Here is a 22,481-nt window from a genome sequence, read left to right as displayed (position 1 = left end):
ACAGTACAGGCGATTCACAAACGGCACGGAGCCGGCGAGTTCTCATGTAGCCTCCGGCCCGTGCCTCCGGCGAATCAACGCCGGGCTCGCCGGTTGTTTTTCTCGTCGACGTTCGCGAACGTCTCAGCGCGTGCTTGCGGCCTGCTGGTTCGTGTTCAAACTCCTCCATGACAACATTGACAACCTCGTGTCGGCTCGACGCGGGCCGGCTCCTGGTGTAACCACCGGTTACTGGTTGAACGTCACAGTATTTTGTTCCACGCGCGTCACGATGTCACATCTGTGAGTTACGTTGTAATCATTACGATCTTTATCCGCATGGTTAATTATTTCGGCTCGTAGCACACGTGATCTCCGTGTATTTATCTCTGCGATTCGTTTTCTTTAAGGTGCGACTTCGATGGAACTCCGATTGCGTCGATGAGCGAAAGTTAATTCGACCGGCAGAATTGCTGGCAGCAAAATTTCTAACTACATAATTTAATCTTTTTTTCTCATTGAACCAAAAGATCCGTAAATTCTGTCCATATCAACAAAATGATAGTGTGGTGTTACTATCCAAGTTAATCGCGTTAAGTTAATTCGGAGTTTGGTCGGAGTTACTCTTTTCATATCAAATTCTCAGCTTTTCTCTTCCTTCAAATTTAGATTGAATATATATATATGTACTAAACGTGAATATATATGAATACTAATTTTATTTATACATTAGTGACAGAAATAGATGCGCCAAACATTACGCCTTGTCATCTCGCTCCAACGTGGTTATGGACAGCTGAAGCATAGTTCAGACAATCACGGAATAATCTCGAAAGAATTACAAATTACCCATGAGAGAAGAGAAGATAAGAGGAATCTGTAGAGATAGCTCTGCTTCTCACAATAGCTGAAGGTCAGATTCGACAAACACAAATAGTTCAAAAGTACATACATTACATGTCGAATGAGCTCGTAACACTGACGTCAATGTGTGTATTATAAGATTGCAAGGTAATGAATATAATTACTAGTAATAATTTATCATGGTAATCAGTATTGTGATGGTAATTCAATATTAATTTCTTGACACGTAGCATGACGTCGAAAACTATATGCGTCGCTCAAGAAGGACCTGCGAATGCCTTAGCTCTTAATAAAGATAACAACCAGGTCGTGATAGCCGGTCGCAATGGTGCGTACATTAGCCTTACACTAGCTTGAAATAAGTGGATATGCTATAAAATAATTATATGATACAGATTATTTATTGCAATCTGATCGAAATAGATTGTAATAGGTATAACAGTACCAATTAATTAATATTAGTGCTGTATTATGTACGAGAATTATATCGCGGTAATATTTTATTGCAGTTTTCAAAATATTTACATTGCTGGAGGACAGATTTGAAGAAGCCTGTAATCTTCGCGTGGGAAAAAATCTAAATCTGAATTTTTCCTGCAACGATGTTGCCTGGAATCTTAATGATGGTAATTCAATTGCTTGTTGTGACTATAAATTATATATTTTTAAATATGACATTTATATTGAATTTAATATTAAACAATTATTGATATTACAAAAGATATACATATACCTAAATTTTTCCTTGTATCAAATCCTTGTGCATGTACTTAATTTAACTACTTTTCTGTATGTCACACTTATATATTAACGTAATATTTATCAGATTATTTTATATTACAATATTATATTAATTTATAGATCATATACTTGCGACTGCAGCAACAAACGGTGCAGTCGTCTTGTGGAACCTGAATAGGCAGTCTCGATCGAAACAGGATCATGTATTTGTAGATCACAAGAGAACCGTGAATAAAGTAAGCTTTCATATGACAGAACCAATGTGGTTGATATCTGGCTCGCAAGACGGTACAATGAAATGCTTTGATTTGCGAATAAAAGAAGCTATCAAAACTTTTTATAGGTAAAGCTATCAAAACTTTTGTAGGTGAGCTGCATGAATTCGTGTTGTAGCCACAGGCAATCTACACAACTAGTATATATAATTTAAAAAATTTTTTTTTGTTTGTTTCTTAAGATTTGTTTGCCTTTATTTAATTTGATAGATAGTTATTATATAATTATATATTCGTGTCTGTAGTAATACGGAATCTGTGAGAGATGTTCAATTTTGTCCGCAACAACCTCATACTTTCGCTGCTGTGTCTGAAAACGGTCATGTGCAACAATGGGATATGAGAAAGCCAGACCGTTACTTTCAGCATTTCACGGCACATAGCGGCCCGATATTTGCTTGCGACTGGCATCCCGAAGCTACTTGGCTTGCTACGGCATCTAGAGACAAAACTATCAAAGTATTTAATTTTCTACATATTAATGTGAATTTTTGTGTGAAATATGCAATTACAATCGTACATTCACGTCGCTCCTAACTTTACAGGTTTGGGATTTATCGGGTAAACCAAGTTGTGATTACACTATACACACTATAGCGTCTGTGGGACGTATAAAATGGAGACCTCAGAAAAAGTATCACATAGCCAGCTGTGCTCTAGTCGTTGATTGTAGCATAAATGTATGGGATATTCGTAGACCGTATATTCCATTCGCAAGTTTCAATGAGCATAAGGATGTTCCTACAGGTGTGGCATGGAGAGGCAACCCGCAATCGTTTCTATCAACAAGCAGAGTAATATTGTCAACCACATTATTTGCTTTTTTATTACATATGCAGTACGATTTTCATACTTATGCTTTCACTCTATTATAGGATTGTACTTTATATCATCATGTTTTTGACGATGCAGTAAGGCCGGCCAGTAAAGCAAATCCACAGAGTGTTGCAATAAATCTAAAACATGATATTACATGCGCTTCTAAAGTGAAATATGAACCAGCAAGTATCGCAAGACAGCTAAGTAATTTAATGAGGTGAATGTTTTTGTTATATACAAAGGAGTTGATTTTTTTTTCAATTTTAATTTTATTTAGATTTGTTATATACCTGTTCTTTTGCAGGAGAACGCCTGTAACAAATGATGATACCTTTTGCATGGCTTCAAGTGTAATGCATAGATTTCGTGGATGCGTACGCGAGCCGAATTGGTTTAAGATAGCCGCAGAAAATTATTTGCTTTCTGGAAATTTAAGTGAAGCCTGTGATCATAATGCACGTGTCGCATACGACTTTGGCAATTACGTTGTAAGAAGATACCTATATTTTCACAAATATATTGCACAATAGATAATACATACAATAATTTCAATGTGCTTAATAATAATATTTATACAGGTTAGCAAAGCGTGGCAAGTCTTGAAGATTATGTATACAGATCCGTTCGAGATACTTCAAAAGAGCGCACCGACTGCGCCTAAAGAAGATACAGCTAATACGTCGAATATAGTACCAGGGGTAACAAAGAGTTCTGGTATGGAACAATCAAATGCGAGTAAACAATCAAGTAAGTATGAGCGGAAATATCATGAACGACATATTAATATCCTGCTATTATATCACATTACTTCTATAAATTTGTTATTTTTTTCAGGTCACGAACAGGACGCGAAATCTCTTCAAGGGGAAAATCCTACTGGCGTTGCTAGTGGCGGTGACGATGAAACTGAAACAGAAACTGAAGCGCCGGAGAATCAAAATACCATGGGACCATCGACTAATACGACAACTGTTCTGCCAAGGTACTATTACAATATCTTCATCGTCGCATAAATCCCAGAGTTATATTGTGCGCGCGTATACCGAGAACAATTGATTTCTGTTGGTGTAATTAGAGCACTTGACATTATCTAATTACAGGAGACCGTTGCTCAGCGATATACCTTCAACATCGCGAGGCGATTTTATTTTTGGCGAAACTGAATATGAACCCGTGTCTTTGGAACATCCTGGCGAAAGTAGGCAAACTGTGATGCGTATGGAGGATGACGAGTGGACTAAGGAATTGCAGAAGGAAGCTTTTCCTTTACGGCACGAGATCAAGGATCGGTCCCCGCCTCCAGAGCAATTTCCCAACCATCCGCCTGATCTCAATGAGAATTCAGCTTCCGTTATAGTTGAAGATCAACCTCAGTTAGTAGTTCCGGTTCTACCTAAGCCTTTACCCTTTGATTTTACGTCTCTCGTTCTGGACGGACTGCGCTTTCACACGGCAATAAGAGACGTACAGACGACGGTATCGATGCTTATCGTCTTAGGAGAAATAAGGAAAAAATTAAATATTCCCGTAGCTTTGCAAGAACATTGGATATTAGAATACTTGGACATGCTCGGCAAATTTAAGCTCTGGCATGTAGCTACACAGGTTTGTTCATAATTAAAGAATCCATTATATTATTACTTTACAACGACATTTTTTTACTATATTTTGCAGAAATTATTGTTGAAATTCTGTTCTTTTAATTATTGCAATGAGATGAACATTTCTTTTTTGATAGTTTTTACTCACAAATATATAAACAGATTTAATAAAGAATTTTATTTACAGATAATACAATTGGCGTGGATTCCTTCTATATCGCAATTGAATCAACAGTCGACTACGATACATGCATGTTGCGTAGCATGCACAAAATCATTGCAACGATCTGCATGGTTATGCGATCATTGTCATACGCCCGAACATGCTCTGTGTTCCCTTTGCAATCAGGTAAGAGGAATTTGACTCTTTTCATTTAAGCTCGTGAAATAATTTATATTTATTTAGAGTGAAATAAACTGAAATAAACACACAAAATTACAATGTATGAAATTACTTTTATCAAATGCGAAATATTTTATTTCGCTTTTATACAATACGTTTTACTCTTTGCAATCGTTCATGTATATGAATCCTTGCCGAAAAATTTGATTGACTTATTATATGAAATATATATAATAATATATAATAAAAAAAAAGAAAAAAATCAATGTAAAGTTAATCACAAATTTTTCTATCATTCATAACAAATTTATGATAATTGTGTTATGATAATTGATTATAATTAATCTGAAAATTAATTGCATTTGATTACAATAAAATAATTCTAGTATAAAAGATAAGAATAAAATTGTTATTTTCGATTGCGGTTATTTTCATTATGATTAATTTTATAATATTTTTCGTGCAGGTGGTACGTGGTATCTATGTGTGGTGTCAAGGTTGTGCACATGGAGGCCATATAAATCATATGAGGGAGTGGTTTAATAACAATAGACAATGTCCTACTGGTTGTGGACATCTTTGTGAATACAACTGAGGAAATACGTCGACATTCGTTATAAACATTGGAATAATTTTAAATAAAGTACTACAATATAAGGATATCGTGACATATGAACACAGCAAAAAAAAAACTCTGTATAAATTAAATTTATATAATGAGATATTATTTAGATATATTCTTTTGAAATTATATGTACATATATATATATATATAGATATTTGTATATCTTATTTATCATTTCCCTAAACTTTTTTTTTTAATTCACGTAAATATATTTTACTAGTATAATTCCGACCCAGCCTTCATCCCGCGTATACCTCTTAAATGTGATCGGAGAGAAACAAAACAAAATTTTGATAAATATTCTGTTGGCACTCTCTCTTGGTGTTTTCCTCGTTCATTTTATACATATACAAAGCATTTTATAATTAATTGTAAATTTTTTAACTAATGTCAGAATAAAAGATTATGTATAAACTTTTTAGTTATTTTAAATCTTTATTAATTAAATATTTAATTGTTTAAATACTAATTCAAATTTATTTACCTGTTCTGGAAATATTTGCTGCGCAGAGAAGCGCACGTACGAGAAGTTCTTCGGCCGATCGGTTTTGCGGCGTCAAAAAATATATGTGACGCCGTTCGAACAAAAGTCTTCAAAGATTCGTAATATTCGTATAGCACGATACACCGTTTCGACACCAACAAAAGCTGCGGAATGTGTCGAAATTCTTCGCACATTTGTTATGTACAAACTCCATAAAGCATACTTTCCTGTATAAAACTATCCTCGAGTTCCTCTTATAAGCGGTCTAAATACGACTAAAGGTAATAATCCATTATACAAATAACTTTCTTTAAATTAACTTGATCTTCTTCTCTTTCTCATTATAAGCAGCGAAACAAACGTCTGAACCAGCATTCGAATATGCGTCTTTTGATCCTCTAAGAAAGCGTAAAATTTATCAGGAAAACATGATGAGCGAGGAGGTTGCAAGAGATGGCACAATTAAATTTGATTTAAATTTCGCGCCTTTTGATATCAAAGGTTTTATTGTTATCGGCGGTCGGTGAAGTAGATGATAAACTTATCGACCAGCCTATAAATTACCAACGCGGTCTAAGCGCGCCAAATGTAAATTGCGCCACTATACTTGTAACCTCCTCACTCGTCATATTTTTCTAATAACTTTTACGATTTTTCGAAGGTATCGAGACACGTGTTTCAACTCTCGTTTAGCTTCTTAGCTTAATCATCTCGGAGAAAGAATAAAAGTGTGAAAATGAAAAAGATCTTTAGCTAAATTCCGAGAAAATTATTTAAAAACGAACATATTACGTTTACGCGAGCGTTACTTCTGTAGTAACTTACGATAATTCCTTCGCGTAAACGGGATTTTGTAGTAACTTACAATAATTTACTCCGCGTAAAGGAGTGAATTATCGTAAGTTACTACAGAAGTAACGCTCGCGTAAACGTTAGTAATCGTCAGTAATTAAATATTGTAGCGATCGATTTCTCCTCTCGTTCCGTTCTCAAACCACAGACTCAAACCGTATAGGATCCTATTGACTTATAGTGAGGATTTCTGTTAGAATATGCTAACTGTAGATTCAATTTAGTTATTGCCACGAATAATTACTTTTTTTATGGGTCGGACTCGACTAAAAGTTTTTTCTATTTGTTTCTTCTCTCTCGTGCCCATCTCTGACTCTCATTCTTCCTGTTTCACTCTATCCTGTTAACTTCCTAAGTTGTTACAATTCCTAACAAGCAGAGATCCGCTGTGTGCGGAGCACGGTCTTAATTATGAAAAGAAGTAATTGATGAAAAATATAATTATGAAAAAAATGATAAAAATAAAAGTGATTTTTTACATAAAATTTAGAAAAATTACAATTAAATACTACGCTGAAAAAATATATTGAGCTTTCTTCTATAAAGAAAAAAAAATGTTTCCGCCCGGGATCGAACCGGGGACCTTCCGCGTGTTAGGCGGATGTGATAACCACTACACCACGGAAACTGATGGAGAGAACTGCTTTACTTGTAGCCTATTAAGTACACAGGTATATAACTAATAATAAGCAAGTATATAAAATTTTAGCAAATTGTGTTTTCATTGTTTCCAAATTATGCTAAAATAAACTAATGTTAAATATTATTAATATCAATTGTTTTTCAATCTCTCTCTACGTCCCAATTGGAATTTACCTAACATTGAACAAGTACTTGATAAGTTTTCTTATTAGCTGTTAATGTACAATCTTATTACCAAATTGCTAAAAGTTACTTCTACAATTTAAGTCTTTCATGCAATTTTACAATTTAAGTCTTACATGATTTATTTGAAGGTAATAAAAGCGGAGTAGTACTTTGAATTCTCGAATAATGCATCTCTCGATAGCGAAATATTATTTATTCAAGTATTATATAGCGGTTTACAATTTTAATGGAAATAATTAATGATGAGCAGCTGCTGCTTTCCTCATTTGTACTAGGATATTTCCAAGCTCCTCCCGCTTCCTCTTGGCACGGATGTGTGTACCCAACTAGAAAACAAAAAAAAAATCGGAAATCTTTATTTTCCTTCTAAAAAAGCTTTGACGTTTTCTTGCTTGGCAATACTGATTCCTTCTGAAGCAGAAAATGAGAAAATGTCAGGATCTTTTAGATCCTGTCACTACACATTTTTTACTTTTAGCTTATTAGTTACACAGGTATGTAAAATTTTGGTAAATTGTTTCCAAATTATGCTCAAATAAATCAACGTTAAATATTCTCAATATCGATTGTCTTTCAATCTCTCTCTCTACGTCACAATTGGCATTTACTTAATATTAAACAAGTACTTGATAAAATAGTTTTCTCGTTAGCTATTAATGTACAAACAATCTTATATTACCAAATTTCTAAACTATCAACCATCAATATTCCATTGATCTATAAAGTAGAACGCAAAGCGTTACAAAATTATACGACATTATATTCCTGAAATCCGCTGATTGTCTGAAACTCGTGAGAAGACATTTACCCGTCTCTTCAAGAATTTCAAGGCGCGTTTATCCTTCGACACCTTCAACAACTCCATGGCGCGCTTTTCGTAAGGGGCATGTCCTGTGACCTCCCGGATCAGATCCCGCACGAACTTGCTGTGCTTGGTCTGCTTCTGCAATGAGAAATTGAGAATTAATTATAACACATGTAAGAGAAAAGATAAATATCGTGACGTTTCGTGCAGTTAAATCATGGTGTATCGTCTCAGTTACTTTCCATTTATATCAAAACTCAGATAATTCTCACTTGTGATGTCATTCTGTCTTTATTATTCATTAATTGTCAAAAAAGATAGAACGACGTCACAAGTGAAAATTATCTGAGTTTTGATGTAAATGGCAAGCACCTATTGATCGACACATCATACGCACAATAACAATGAGAAAGGTTATAACTTTCCACCCACCCCTTTTAGCCTGGACGGCCGCAGGCAGACGGTCCTCTCCTTCTCGGATTTGCTCTTAGCCACGCGGATCTTCGTCGTTTTGTGACCCTTATCGAGGCCGACGGCCAACTCGTATCTCGGAGCCATCCTGCGGACAGATATCGGGTATTTTAGGTTATTTCACGCACGATGCTCGTTCAACGTAAACGTGCGCGAGTCGCGTCTGAATATAACGAATTGCAAATTCAACTCGAATTCCAGAACGAACACGTCGCTAGAATTTCTTTGATCGCGAACGGATTACGGCAATATTTCGAGATTCGAAATTTTGCTAACCTTAGCGACGAACGTCCACGTTGAGAAAGAAGCGTTCGCCTTCTCCTCGGTTTTATACGCGCGCATGCGCGGCGCAAGGCTCTAAATCGACGCTGATCTGCGTAGATTGACGGAAAAGCAGGACGACGAAATATAATGCTAATTTCGTGCTATAATAATTTGCAAATTTGATGACAAGCCATTAAATAATTCCATCAATTTCTATAGTATCAAAATTTTTGAAACTAAAAAATGTATAATGTATTCTGAAAATCGCGCCTCAAATAAAATGTCGCATTTCCGTTTCCGGTAAGATGCGCTCTAGCGGGGGTTATTTATAACAATTATAACCTCAAACTAGTTACTGGTTAGGTCCTCGAGACTCTCGAGACACGTGTTCCCAAATTTTAAGGACCGGTGGAAAGAGTGAAACATCCTGCGTCTTCCCGAAGGGAAGATATTTATTAAAAGAGAAGGGAGGAGAAGAAGAATACGTTGTCTTTCTAACGCGGGCTGGAATAAACTAAAAACAAAATGGTTTTGTACAATTTCAAGAAAATCACGGTTGTCCCAACTGCGAAGGTTAGTTACATATGTCGTTTTACATATTTATGTTGTAATATTTTATTTTATCCTTGCCTCGCGGACGGACTTCCGTCCAATATAGTGTTTTACATTATTCTCTTATACATTTTACTCCAACTGCAACTTACTTTACATTTTACATTTATGTTTGCTTTTACGTTAACATCAGCTACATACATTATTCTTTAACACATTATAGTAATATAACAATATTTTTATGTTATGATACCTTTTCACAAAACTGACTTTTGCCCCCTTCGTTGTAGGACTTCATCGACATAATCTTGTCGAAGACACAACGGAAGACACCGACCGTTATTCACAAGAATTATAAGATCACAAGGATACGCGCTTTCTACACGCGGAAGGTGAAATTCACTCAACAGAACTTCCACGATAGATTGTCCCAGATAATACAAGAGTTTCCCAAGCTGGACGATGTCCATCCGTTCTATGCCGACTTGATGAACGTCCTGTACGATAAGGACCACTATAAGCTAGCTCTTGGACAGATAAATACCGCTAGGCACTTGATTGACAAGTAAGAAAACAACGATTTGTACGCAATGTGTGCAAATAACAAGATTTATACAAGATATGTTTTATGATTACAGTGTAGCAAAGGATTACGTTCGTCTGTTGAAGTATGGAGACTCATTATATCGGTGTAAGCAACTGAAGAAAGCCGCCCTGGGCCGAATGGCCACCATTATGAAAAGACAAGCGGCCAATTTAACGTATCTGGAGCAAGTTCGTCAACACTTGGCTCGTCTGCCAAGTATAGATCCTTACACGCGCACAATAATTATATGCGGGTTCCCAAACGTGGGCAAGAGCAGTTTCATTAACAAAGTAAGTGATACGTGATGATAATTTATGGTTATGAGTAATATTTGATGTAATTCATTTTCACACTCGATAGATCACTCGAGCTGACGTCGAGGTACAACCGTATGCGTTCACGACGAAATCTTTGTACGTGGGGCATACCGACTATAAGTACTTGAGATGGCAAGTGATTGACACACCTGGAATATTGGATCACCCGCTGGAAGAGAGAAACGTCATAGAAATGCAGGCGGTGACTGCTCTCGCTCACTTGCGAGCCGCTGTGCTTTACTTCTGCGACTTGTCAGAGCAGTGCGGTCATACCTTGGAGGAACAGGTGAGCTATGGAACATTTGTGTACAATGTAACATTTGTGAGTTTAAACGTAATATTTTAATAATATTATAAACCCGTCCATGTAGGTAAAACTGTTCGAATCCATAAAGCCTTTATTCACGAACAAGCCTTTGATGATAGTCTTGAACAAAATGGATATTGTACGTTTGGATGAGTTATCCCCGGAGAAAAGGGCTGTTTTGAAGCCGCTCGAGGACGATGCGAATGTGCCTGTGCTAGAAATGAGCACTGTCACCGATTTCGGAGTGATGGAAGTGAAATTGGAGGCTTGCGAGCGACTTCTGGCCTACAGAGTCGATCAAAAGTTCAAGACTAAAAAGGTTGGTTATAAGTTTTTAGTTAAAGTTGTTAATTCAAAAATCCTTTAATGTCGAAAAATTCGACACGCTGTCGTAATGCACGATTTGTAATAATTACAGGTGGAAGGGCTTCTTAACCGATTGCACATTGCTCAACCGAGAAGAGTGGATCCTAATCGCGTGCCGTGTATCCCGGAGAGCGTTCTGAAGAAGAGGCAGGCTGCCGCGGAGAAAGCTGAGAGAAAACGCAAATTGGAAAGGGAGATAGAGGAGGAAATGGGAGACGATTATGTGCTTGATTTGAAGAAAAATTACGATATCGAAGGAGATCAGAAATATGATGTTATTCCGGAAATATGGGAGGGTCACAACGTCGCGGACTACATAGACCCAGACATATTCGAAGTAAGCGCAAACTTTATTTTATCGAATTGCGTGAGACTGCCATGGCAAAACGTGTTTCTATGCTCTTCTTTCGTTTTCAGAAATTGAATCAACTTGAAAGGGAGGAGCAGTTGAGGGAAGAGGCTGGCCTTTACGATTATAAGGTGCCGGAATTGTCGGAGACGATGCGCGAGATTAAAGAGCTAGCGAAGCAGATTCGCGAGAAGAAGTTCGTCATGAAGGACGAGGCGCGAATAGTGAAGGCTTCCACGAAACCGATTATGCCGCGTACAGCCGCCGCCAGGACCCGTGACCGATCGGCCGTGAAGCTGAAGGAGCAGATGGAAGATCTAGGCGTGGATATGGAAGATACCGAAAACGTGAGTATCGCGTATATAATCTGAGTGTCCTCAGATCAGAGAAAATGGTTCGGGACAATTTTTCACATTTGTCAACTCAGTCACCGTTGTATTTTGGAGTATTATATATTATTTTATATTCTGTGTATCATAACTAGGCGCACTTCAAACGAACGAGAGCACGGTCCAGATCGCGGTCAGAACCATCTAGGAAACGCATGCGTGTGGAATCGTCACAGTCGCGTGCTCGCAGTGTCTCGAAACCGCCGCGAGATGAGATGGGTGTTAAAGATGTTGTGGTAAGTCAGAGATAATTGTTTGAAAGAACTTCAGCGCAACGATGATCCAATCTACACATCTCTAGGTTTTAAAAAAATTAATCTTAAATTGAAAAAAATCAAATTTAGGTACATTAATTTACTCAAAAAGTGAACATTTATGCAGAATCCCTCATTTTAACTGTTTTCTAATTTGTGTGAAAGAACATCACACCTATTCGCGCAATAAATGGAAACGTAACGTTATTCTCGTATTTATTGCAGATGAAGACGAAACTGAAAAACATTGCAAACAAGGTACAAAAGAAGAAGATAGCCAAGAAGGGTCTCAAGGGCGAGGGCGATCGTTTTATCGGCAACAAGATGCCGAAGCATTTATTCTCCGGCAAAAGAGGAATCGGCAAAACATCCAGGAGATAAAGTTTTCATTCATATCTTACACGTTACTTGTACTTCTTCGTTTGTATCGTATATACGTCTGTGTATATAAAAAGGAACCATCATCTTTGGAAATGTAATTTTCAATCCAGATTGTGTTCGAGGTACTATATCGAATGTTACATTAACGCTCGGATAACTGTCGCTAACCGATTTATATTTGATTTATGATCAATAATGCGATTGTAGTTTGTGAATGAGACTCGCGTTTCGCGTGTTTATTGAAGGAGACAGCGGAGATCGGTTTTCCGTTCCTCCGTCGTTATCAGCTGCTAAACAAGCATCTTTGACAATAGTATTTTTGTGACGGCCCAGCGTGGCACGAATGCGCGTGGTTGCATAATGCACACAAGGTAACCTTCGAACTCGAACGGGGTAAGCAGCGGCGTCACGCTCAATGAAACTTTATTGCTGTCGTAGCGAGATAACCCCTCGCGCCGATGGTAGATTTCACATTACGTTCTATTCATAAAATCACGACACTCGATTCGACTCAATGTGTCGATTTTGTAGTTGTACGATTCTAATTTTAAAACATTTACGAAGCTACAATTATATAAATAATAAAAGTGATTGAATATTAGTAAATTCGACTCTTAAACTGGACTTTGCTTTAATTTCATTACTCTAAATATTATTAAACCTTAATTGATAAGATATTGAATTAAAAACTTGGAAAATTGTGGAAAGTTTTCTTTGGAATTTTCACTGAAGATAATTATTCTAAGTTTACATGATTTTTTTCTATTATGATTTAGTCAAATACCAGTTTAAAGTGATAAGAAATAGAAAAAGTGAACGAGCTTTTTTATCGAAAACTATTAGAAATCATGTGTAACGATAATTGATTAGCGCAAATTTTGTATAGGACGTTTATTAGCTTTTTGGACTTCCGAAGGTTTCGAGTCGCTAATGATAGAAATTAATACAGGAATGTAAGAAAAAAATCTGTTTATATTTTGTAAAAATGTGTTTTGAAATTCGCGCCGTTTCGGACCTAAGTTTGCATTACTTCTTCGAAATCGTGTTCTCCTAATATCCTGAATTTAGCTACCGAATTTAAATATCTGAATTTGCATCTCCAAAGAGCGGGATATTTGAATCGCATTTAAGTTCGTTAACCTCTTGTCGCGACATGCTCCTCTAATGATTTTGACGATTTTTCGAGTAACGAAAGACGCATGTTCCAATTCTATCTCTTGTCGACGCAGCAGTAGATTCACAGGAAGCTATAAACTAATGAAATTTACGAGAAATTTGACTAGTTGGTTAAACAAATGAGCTAATTTATGAAAATTTAAAATATATCCCAAATATATTGTTGAAATTTTCAGAAACGCTTTTTTAGGAAAAAGAGGATAATAGAAGAGCCATCTTGTATTGTTTATCTATGAAGTTACAATAAAAATAAATAATATCTTAAAATCGTTAAAACGGATCCTTTACCCTAACACAATTTTATTTGTGACTTTATTATTAAGGTATCGATTCAAAATTTTTAAAAATTGTGAGAAGCAACGGTTTCCCTTAGCAGAAGATTTCTCCTAATTGTTTTTTAATTTATTTAGGCACCAACGCGCGGTAAGGAGATGAAAGAAAAATAAGCGCGTCTGTTTTTCTTTTATTGAAAACTGATAGATCATATATTTAAGACTTCGCTATAAACGGATCTCCAACGTCAGATAAGTTGACAGTAATTAAGACGGACAGGAGTAACGATGGTAAAAGGGCGCCGCCGTGGGTGATTAATTAGATTTATAATTTACAATAGTGCGCGATCATAAATTTCTATACAATTTGATATATCGGCGCGTTAGCAATACAATTTTCTCATCTCGATCTTGGTTGCGCGCTCGATAAATATACGATACACGATTATTTCATAGATAAAATGCGAATATATTATTATTTCACAGATAGAGCTTGAAATATGTTCACACATATGCAATGGAGATTAGCGTGCGGCGGCCATCGATCGGCGGCGAATATCGCGGAAAACGCAATTTTATAATTTTTGCAACGACGTAACACATGCTCGCGATCGTCAGACTGCATTCGCAGGGGGAAGGGGGGGAATCGAGAGATTTTACGGGGCGCGCTCGGAGATTCTAGTCGTAATACTCTATAGGAACTAACAAAACCTCGATACAAAACAAAAGGTTCGGTAAGAGCGAAGACTTTTAGCTTGTGTCACAAATTACGTTAATAGACATCGACCAGCTCCGTATCGCGGGAGCTTACGCGATGGTAATAAATTAACAGATAGGGGCGGGTATGCGTTATAGATACACGATGACATTATGGCGTTTCGTACGGGGAGAGGGAGACGCTCGCCCGGCTAAAAAGAAACGGATCTCGACGCAATCGTCATCGTCGACGATCTGCTTCCTTTCAATCGGACCCGGAGAATGTCCTAATATTAAATATCGATCGCTATGTAATTAAGGAATATAACGTGACAAGTAAATATCGTTAGTATCACAGTCGATGCGCGAGACCCCGAGCGAGTCGCAGGGGGTCTGAGTGTTCGGTGATGCCTCGGATCGTCCGAATCATATATCAAAAGAAAAAAGAGAGAGAGGAGTTAATGGAAGTCTGAAGGAATCGCGGAAATGCACGAAAATCCTAAAGTCGCTCGAACGACCGTACATTTTGTTTACTTTCGTCATTATCAGTATATTTATTATTAGTTAGTATCTTAACGCGATTATGTTCGCGGCATCACCGAACCGCAATTCGGACGATTCTTTGGTGAGTCCTCGGTAGACTGTTTCGTTCTCTCTTCTTTCTTCTTCTTCTTTCACGAGCAGGCGCACTCCAGCACCTGGATATTCTTCCAGTAGGACACCTTCAGCTGCGTCGAGTCGTTCTCGTCGAAGTAGACGATCATCAGCTGGTCGAGCTTGCTCGGCGCGCAGCACGGCTTCGGCACCCGCTTTCGGTCCTCCTTCCACAGCAGGCTCTGCAGCAGGGCGTGATGGTGCGCCGGGTTGTAGCGGGGCGGGCAACGGCCCTTGCAGTAGCCGGCGTCGAAGCCCTTCGGGTACACGATGAACTCGAAGCCCTTCAGGTCCTTGAACATCACCGTCAGCTCGTGCCGGCAGCACTTCTTGTTGTTGTCGCCCTTGCACTTGCTGCGTCGGCCCTTGTGCAGCGGCATCAGCTCCTCGGGGGTGGATCTCTTCCTCCTGCCGGCGGGCTCCGACGTGGCGAACACGTTCAACGCCGCCTGGGATACCACGCGCCGCGTCGGCCGGCCGTCGTGGAGGAACTCCAGCTCGAGGCCGTGGTTCTCCAGGCCGTGCTCGAGCCAGCCCGCGGCCGCCTCGGTGGTGTCCAACTCCAGCCATCGGCCGGAGCCCGTCGTCGGCTCGGATCCCTGCGGGATCGCGCGCCGCAGCAGGAGACGCCGGGAGACCGGCGTGCGGAGATAGACCAGCGCCTCGAGATCGCGCGGACGTCGGTGGTCGCCTTCGAGGAGGAATCTCAGGGACGCGTGATCGACCGTGACGTCCTCCGCGTTGCCGGAAATCGCCACGGGGAAGTACAGAGAGTGACGGTGGTGCTCTCCCCTACGGCTGAAGCCGAGGCTCGATTTGTTCCCCGGATGCTCTGTAATGAGAAAAAGCGGAGACACGCTGATGAGTATTGTATATCGTTACGTAAACCGGAGAAGCCGCGAATGGAAGTCGGAAAATTCGCGTCGTATAGCGTCATTACTTCTAAACCAGGCGAATGACGAATTCTTGTGCCATTAGCCAAATTCTTACGATATATAATTCTAATTGCGCATTACGCTATAAAATGTGCAAACGCTATTATATAGATGCGAATTATTAAAATGATAAATTGTCTTTGACACTTATCGAGAGAAGACATTAATGTTATTAGTAGAATGTAATGCATCGTGTAATAATATATAGTACCGTAATGGCAATATCGCCTCGGCAAAATGTAATTAATCAGCAGAGAATGTTGCGCGTTACGCAACATTCGCCATCGAAACGCGATACCTGAAACGAATGGAGGATATAACAGATTTGCAGTCTTCGCGTATTATAATAATTGGCGCGGGGGGGGGGGGGAACTCTGGTTCCGTTTAGGTGGGCAATTGAATTCTCGCAACAATGACACGCGGAAGACCGCGCGAGAGTTTTGCTCGTATAATCGTGACTCAGTTTCGCTTCGTCATCATTGTCAACGTGTGGCGTTTTGTGCCACCGCGCCACACACACTTATATATACCTCGAGAGATTTACAGATTATATTCACGGTAAATTTAGAGCCCACCGCGGGCAACAGCTCGGGCCATTGTCTACCTTTTACACCGTCTCGCAACGAGAACGGACCTTTCCGGTGACCCTTTTACACGAAACCAGACCACCGAAAAAGAAACGTGAACCGATTTAAATTCAAGTCGATGCCTCGATGTTGACATACGAGACGACGCTTTAACACCGGCATTTATCGCTCTAATTTCCTCTTCCGCAAACAAAACAAACCAAAGAATTCTTCACATTTTTACGATGTTTTTCAGAAAAAAAATTTTTTCCTCGAGAATCACGCTTGATATTGAATTTTTAATTAAAATAAAATATTGCGACGACGACAATAAATAATTGATAATCTTGTAATAAAATAATATATTTTTTGAAATAAATTATTGACGACGACGATAAAAACAAGCGATAATCTTGTGTAATAGGATAATATATTATATTTAAAAAAATTCAAAATATATGATGCAGGTTGATAATTCGTGCGATCGTAGTTGCTCTCGCGTCCGAGATAAATTTCGACGGAGCCGGGAGGCGATTGACGAGGGAGTAGCCAAACGGAAACCGCATGTTGTGTCGCGGGGTTGCTTTTTAAAAGTCGTATTACATAAATGACAGGAACTGCTGAATTCCCGAGCGACGCGCGCTGTCACAATTGTCTCACGCGTATTTACGGGTGCAGATGCACGCGCGCCGCGTTCCGCGACGAGCATTCCTGCGAACGGAATGGACGATCTGCTGTTACTCGCCTACGCGAAAACATTGGCAGAAGGATTTTCGCGAATCGCGAACCACCGCCGGATACTCGTCGCGCATAAACAAACACGGGCCCGCGATCTGAGTCACGGAACGGTATTCGGCCTTCCGACAAAATCGGCCGCGGCGCGCGAGACCCACGAAACAACCCGGAGATATATATGCTTCGGAGATGATTTTAGGCGAGCCCTGAATTAAATCCCCTTCCGACGCTCGCGCGACGAAAAAAACAAATCTGTGACAATCTACACAGAAATAAAGAAATGTCAGATCAAGACTTATATATACTCGTATATATACGCAATAATCTATAATCCTGAAATGAGATATATTGCGTTAAACAACGAAAACATGCTTCAATGAAAACATTTATATAGTTCAACCAAGAAAAAAAAAAGAGATTAAAAAGTTGAAATTCTTATAAGATTTATTAGATTGTTGCGTATATACACGAGTATATAAGTCTTGACTTGACACTTCTTTTCTTTTTCTGTGTAATAGCTATCTAATAGCGATCTAATCTATACCTTTAAATATAAAAATAACAATTCAGTTGTTTGTTAGATTTGTTCCGATAATAATCCTCCGCTTCCGCTCCGCGCGGGACTCTTATTCCGCGAGGAATTCGGCGTGCTTCGAATTTCGATTTAACGATGACGATCTGCCTCGTTCCAAGAAGTAAAGAAAAAAAAACAGAAAGAAGAAGAAAATGTCATTTTTTTATCCGCGATACATCACTTCTTCTCGAGATATTGCCGGAGGGAATTGATCGCAAGCCAATAATCGTAATACTCCCCCGAACGAACGTAATAACGAGACCGCTCAAAGGGAGGATTTAGAATTTGTAAATCGCTCGTTTCAGCGGCAGTAAAAGTCACACACTCGGAGAGGAGAGAGGAGGGCGCGAGAATCTGTGGGAGGGAGATAAATTCTTCGGAGAGAAAAAGAGAGAAAGAGAATCATCCTCGGCTTCGGTTGCCGGGGAGCTGGGGGGGGCATGCATCCTCTCGCCTCTCTCCGTTCCACCTTTTCACTCTCGGCGCTTATTAAGTCTAATTTATGGGACCCGCGAGGCGATCCTCCAGGAAAACTCTCGCGTGGCCATTGATTATCCACGACGGCATCGGCCGGCCACACACCGTTTTTCCCCGAGCCTGTCGCGGCGCGTTCGAGTGGTCGGGAATGCCGCGATGATAATTACGAGGATTCGGGCAGGAAGAACGCTCCGTTAGGGACGAAAGGGTCTCGAGTGTATCCTCTGCGAGAGAAAGGGAGCGCGACGAACTTTCCCAGGACAAGGGGGACGGCGATACGCCACATTTTCATCCGAAATAATTCCACGGGCGCATTATCATGCTTTATCATCTGTTTTATCTGGTCGCCACTTAGATTTACAGCTGTAGCGATTAGGAGTTATCTCGATAACGGGGGGAATACGAGAAAGGAAAGGCGGAAACAAAGGAGCCCGAGTGAGGGGCGTGAGGGCTCCATTTGATTTATCTCAAGAGGCACACGTGTAATGTGGCTAAACTGTAGCTCGACAATTTCTCTCTCACGTGAAACTCTTTAAATAAGCCGCGAGAATAGACGATCGACGACATGCTGAGAAAGAAAAAGAGAAAATTGTGGAAAACAATGTTTATCCCCCATCGGGATTCGCATTCCGCGTAAAATTTCGAACGATCGGTCGGCGACACTTCTTTCCACACAGAAAAAAAGAAGTGTCAAATCAAGACTTATATGCGTACGCAACAATCTGTTATCTTGGAAATAAGATAATATTGCGTTAAACGAAGAAAACTTGCTCGAATGATCAATGAAGTCGTTCAACCGGGAAAAGAAAGTTGAAATAAAGAGTTGACATTCTTACAGGAACATTATAGATTGTTGTATATACGTTTTGATTTAACCCTTCTTTTTTTCTTTTCTCTCGTCGCTCGATCGCATTTTAATCGCGACACGCACGACAACATGGTTATTTAGCGACGATAATTATGCGTGTAAAAGTGTCGAGAAATTGGGCGGTGGGAGAGCGAAGGTCCGAGCCTCTCCATGCTTCGCCGCGTGCTCAGAATGCGTCACTGATTAGCGCTCTTATTTATGGGACGTCGCACACGGGAGAGAGGGTACGAAAAGGGAGACACCGCGTCCGACTCTCCCCCCTTGAAGAAAATTCGTGAGACCCGAGCGACTTTTAGAGCCCCGACATATTTCCCGGTTATCACGTTCCTCGTATAATTCACCCGACGACAGGCCAACGCACCGGCGTCATTTCACGTTCGGTGGAATCGTATATTTTCAACTTTTCTCTTTCCCCCCCTCTCTCTCTCTCTCTCTTTCTGTTTGTTTCTCGTGGCGCCACGGGGTTCTCTGCTTTTTTAGAACGAGAGCAATACTTAATCCTTCGTCCACCCCCGAGTGTATTTCTGCAAATAGATCCACATCTATTTCTCGCAGGTTTTCTCGCGTGATTGGATGAAAAATAAGATCTTGTAAACGTTTGATACACACGCGGAGTATCCGCAGAAAACCGGGTGTTTTCTTGTTATAGATTCGTCTGCCAATTTGCGGTCAATCTTTGCCTTCGCGAAAAAGGCGAGGAAGAGGATCCATTATTTGCCGTAATTTTATATCTTTGTAATTACATCTGACAAATCAAAATTCTCTGTATATAGTTCGCATAAAATTAAACAATAATCCCAGTTCTATCCGTAGGTGATGGAACTACCATTCTGAAATAAATTTTTACACAAAAATGTCTTCGATATCAATCATCGATTCCAGCTCAACCGAGGATTGCACAATCGGAATAATTATGAGCATCTGATTTAGGAACCATATATAAAATACAAAATCATGCAAAAAATCTGTTTTTATATAAATAATAATTAAATTAATTACACTACTCGGAATGCGGATCTTCGATTAATGTAGATTTACATTTACATGTCTCCATATATCGCATGTGTGTGTGTGTGTGTTGCATGTGTCGATTGGCGAGCTGAACTCTTCTCGGAGATCGATCGATCTCTTCAGTCACGCCGGAGAGACATTTCCCAGCGATCACGTTCGTCGAATAACCACGACGTACGTGCATCTCGCGTGTTCCGGTGAAATCGCTTGGGTTTGTTTTTTCGAGCTACGGCGCAAAGATCTACTTTTAGAGAGGGGCGGTAAGATACTTTTAGAGTTTGCGTTTGATGCATGTCGCGCGAATGGCGAGGTGGGCACGATAACTTCGTTATGCGAGAACAAACATCACGATCAACAGCGATCGTGCGCCAGCTACTATCCACTGTCCAATTACAGTCCACTAATTACACGTAAACATCCGTGCGATGCGAATTCCGATATCGGACTTGTTTCTTTCTCAATTATTCGTCCATTGACACGACGTCGCGTACGTTTATAACTTTTTCGCAGTGGCATTGCTACTTGAGAATTTGCAACTTGAAAATTTATCGTTCCATGGACCGTATTTTTCAATCTTTCTTTTTGGTCTTTTAGTTCTTATAAATTGATGTAATTTGAAGCTTATATATGACCAAAACCAATGGTCAAATTGTCACGACAACCCTTACAGAAATTTAATACTGGAAGTGATTATTTTGGCTAGTGATTAATTACTTATTTCGAGTATTAAAAGTACTGTTTTTAATGATTTTAATACTCAAAATAAGTAATTAATTACTAGCCAAATAATCACTTACAGTAATTAAATTTCTATAAGGGAATGATAGTCAATTGTTGTCGATTATAAAATAGAGTCTTTCTCGTTAATCAATTATTGGCGGAACGAAAATATACTTCTCTGTTACAATCTTTCATTGTGACGTTTGATTACAATTAGCTCTCATTTCCTGTAGTTTCGCGTCATATTCCAAAATAAATTATACATTCATCGTGACTATCTGAATGATGAAAGCGTGTCAAAATCGCGTTTATCGTCACTCCATTACTTTCGTTAACTCCCCCCGCGGGATCAGGAATTTCAGGCGCGCGAAAAGCGATCGCAAATGCGCGAGAGGTGCGCGAACACACAAGGCACCCATTCCGCGAAAGATTCCTCAGGTAATGGATTTCTATATCCGGGGGATTACGCGCGCGCGCGTTTTTCCCGAAAATCAATTTTCGGAGCACCTGTGGAACGGGACGCCCGCGCCGCGCCGCGCGCCGCAGATGCGCGGATCCCGCGGACGCACGTCCCGCGCGTGATGACGCGCCTGACGCACCGCGGCGCGGAGCGGTTTCGTTCAATCAACCTCAGCCTCCTCATCGGCGATGAATCGCGACAGCCGAAGACGGGTCCCGTTTGGCGGTTGACCAGATATCGGCGCAAAATAACCGGCCGATAAAGCGCCCAGGAATCCGCGGCATCCGGACCATCTCTGCGGTAATGATCTCCGCTCACGCCGCGTGCCGAGGCGAGGGCGGGCGCGTGTGTTGCCCCACGCGTATACGGCACCCTCGTCACCCGACGAGAATTCGCGGGCGACGACGGGGGAGCGACGGGGACGGGGAGGAGAAGAACCGCGCGGACGCGGACGCTATTATATACCCCAAATAACATCCCGCGCGCACGCGGGTGCGGCCGTCAATCGCGGCCGCGGTCGGCGTGCCGCGCTTATTATAGACCCTATATCGCACCATCACACGGCGGCACGCACCCGAAAATAGACGCCGCGTGCCGCGATTTACGCGCAGGTGACCCTTCCGTTGGACGCGGAACTTCTCCGAAATCGCGCCCCGGAACTGGGGATCGGATCAACAGCGTCGTTAAGGCGAGTTAACTTGGGAGACGCGCGTGCCAAACGAGCGAGGACACGTAATCGAGAAACGATTCGCGATTGAGGTCCCGAGGAGCTCTTCGAGAGATAGAATCGAAGACGGTACGTCTCCTGCCCGCGAGATTCCCGAATCATCGATCATCGAGGATCTGCGATCCCGTTTGACGATGCCGCGTGGTATCCTCTGCACT

General features: G+C 40.3%; 4 protein-coding genes and 1 non-coding gene across 6 annotated transcripts in view; 2 read left to right on the top strand and 3 right to left on the bottom strand.

Moving 5' to 3' along the window:
- The first annotated feature begins 127 nt into the window (after positions 1–127).
- Positions 128–5,393, top strand: Wdr24 (WD repeat domain 24). Of its 2 annotated transcripts, none has more exons than XM_071785076.1 (14): positions 128–282; positions 713–990; positions 1,074–1,171; positions 1,353–1,469; positions 1,705–1,927; positions 2,105–2,318; positions 2,405–2,653; positions 2,735–2,895; positions 2,983–3,166; positions 3,257–3,425; positions 3,513–3,660; positions 3,779–4,283; positions 4,467–4,628; positions 5,089–5,393. In XM_071785076.1, exons 3-14 carry the CDS (start codon positions 1,075–1,077, stop codon positions 5,215–5,217), a joined length of 2,358 nt encoding a protein of 785 aa, XP_071641177.1. In that variant the 5' UTR covers positions 128–282; positions 713–990; position 1,074; the 3' UTR covers positions 5,218–5,393. The 2 variants fall into 2 exon arrangements, with proteins under 2 accessions (XP_071641177.1, XP_071641178.1); XM_071785077.1 differs by having other exon boundaries at positions 138–282; positions 390–990.
- A 1,745-nt stretch (positions 5,394–7,138) lies between these two features.
- On the bottom strand, positions 7,139–7,211 carry Trnav-aac (transfer RNA valine (anticodon AAC)). The gene has a single exon. It is a non-coding gene; the product is annotated as a tRNA-Val (tRNA).
- A 374-nt stretch (positions 7,212–7,585) lies between these two features.
- On the bottom strand, positions 7,586–9,104 carry Rpl36 (ribosomal protein L36). Its single transcript, XM_071785538.1, has 4 exons — positions 8,964–9,104; positions 8,649–8,775; positions 8,220–8,354; positions 7,586–7,737 (listed from the first exon to the last, which is right to left on the bottom strand). The coding sequence occupies exons 2-4, from the start codon at positions 8,772–8,774 to the stop codon at positions 7,648–7,650; spliced, it is 351 nt and encodes a 116-aa protein (XP_071641639.1). The 5' UTR covers position 8,775; positions 8,964–9,104; the 3' UTR covers positions 7,586–7,647.
- A 201-nt stretch (positions 9,105–9,305) lies between these two features.
- On the top strand, positions 9,306–13,895 carry Non1 (nucleolar GTP-binding protein 1). Its single transcript, XM_071785537.1, has 9 exons — positions 9,306–9,524; positions 9,794–10,068; positions 10,142–10,379; positions 10,450–10,692; positions 10,778–11,032; positions 11,132–11,416; positions 11,497–11,775; positions 11,913–12,053; positions 12,297–13,895. Exons 1-9 carry the CDS (start codon positions 9,477–9,479, stop codon positions 12,450–12,452), a joined length of 1,920 nt encoding a protein of 639 aa, XP_071641638.1. The 5' UTR covers positions 9,306–9,476; the 3' UTR covers positions 12,453–13,895.
- Positions 13,896–14,069: 174 nt separating this feature from the next.
- The window catches only part of Mav (TGF-beta domain-containing family member maverick), a 31,492-nt gene continuing 23,080 nt past the window's right edge, over positions 14,070–22,481 (bottom strand). Inside the window, exon 3 of the mRNA XM_071785536.1 lies at positions 14,070–16,082. Within this exon, the coding sequence (XP_071641637.1) occupies positions 15,271–16,082 (812 nt within the window). The 3' untranslated portion in view covers positions 14,070–15,270. The remainder of the gene's footprint in view (positions 16,083–22,481) is intronic.

Source organism: Temnothorax longispinosus, chromosome 8 (assembly GCF_030848805.1).
Source record: "Temnothorax longispinosus isolate EJ_2023e chromosome 8, Tlon_JGU_v1, whole genome shotgun sequence".
In the NCBI taxonomy this organism is placed as follows: domain Eukaryota; kingdom Metazoa; phylum Arthropoda; class Insecta; order Hymenoptera; family Formicidae; genus Temnothorax; species Temnothorax longispinosus.
Note: the sequence above shows the minus strand (reverse complement) of the source record. Positions and strands in the feature narration are given on the sequence as shown.

Excerpts from the sequence above, each read along its gene's own strand:
- Wdr24 (XM_071785076.1), top strand. The coding sequence starts at position 1,075 with ATGACGTCGAAAACTATATGCGTCGCTCAAGAAGGACCTGCGAATGCC. Across the intron at positions 1,470-1,704 it reads TGCCTGGAATCTTAATGATG|ATCATATACTTGCGACTGCA; the intron begins GTAATTCAATTG and ends ATTAATTTATAG. Across the intron at positions 2,319-2,404 it reads CTAGAGACAAAACTATCAAA|GTTTGGGATTTATCGGGTAA; the intron begins GTATTTAATTTT and ends CTAACTTTACAG.
- Rpl36 (XM_071785538.1), bottom strand. The coding sequence starts at position 8,774 with ATGGCTCCGAGATACGAGTTGGCCGTCGGCCTCGATAAGGGTCACAAA. Across the intron at positions 8,355-8,648 it reads GGCCGTCCAGGCTAAAAGGG|AAGCAGACCAAGCACAGCAA; the intron begins GTGGGTGGAAAG and ends TTCTCATTGCAG. Across the intron at positions 7,738-8,219 it reads TGAAATTCTTGAAGAGACGG|TTGGGTACACACATCCGTGC; the intron begins GTAAATGTCTTC and ends TTTGTTTTCTAG.
- Non1 (XM_071785537.1), top strand. The coding sequence starts at position 9,477 with ATGGTTTTGTACAATTTCAAGAAAATCACGGTTGTCCCAACTGCGAAG. Across the intron at positions 10,069-10,141 it reads GCTAGGCACTTGATTGACAA|TGTAGCAAAGGATTACGTTC; the intron begins GTAAGAAAACAA and ends TTATGATTACAG. Across the intron at positions 11,417-11,496 it reads TAGACCCAGACATATTCGAA|AAATTGAATCAACTTGAAAG; the intron begins GTAAGCGCAAAC and ends TTTCGTTTTCAG.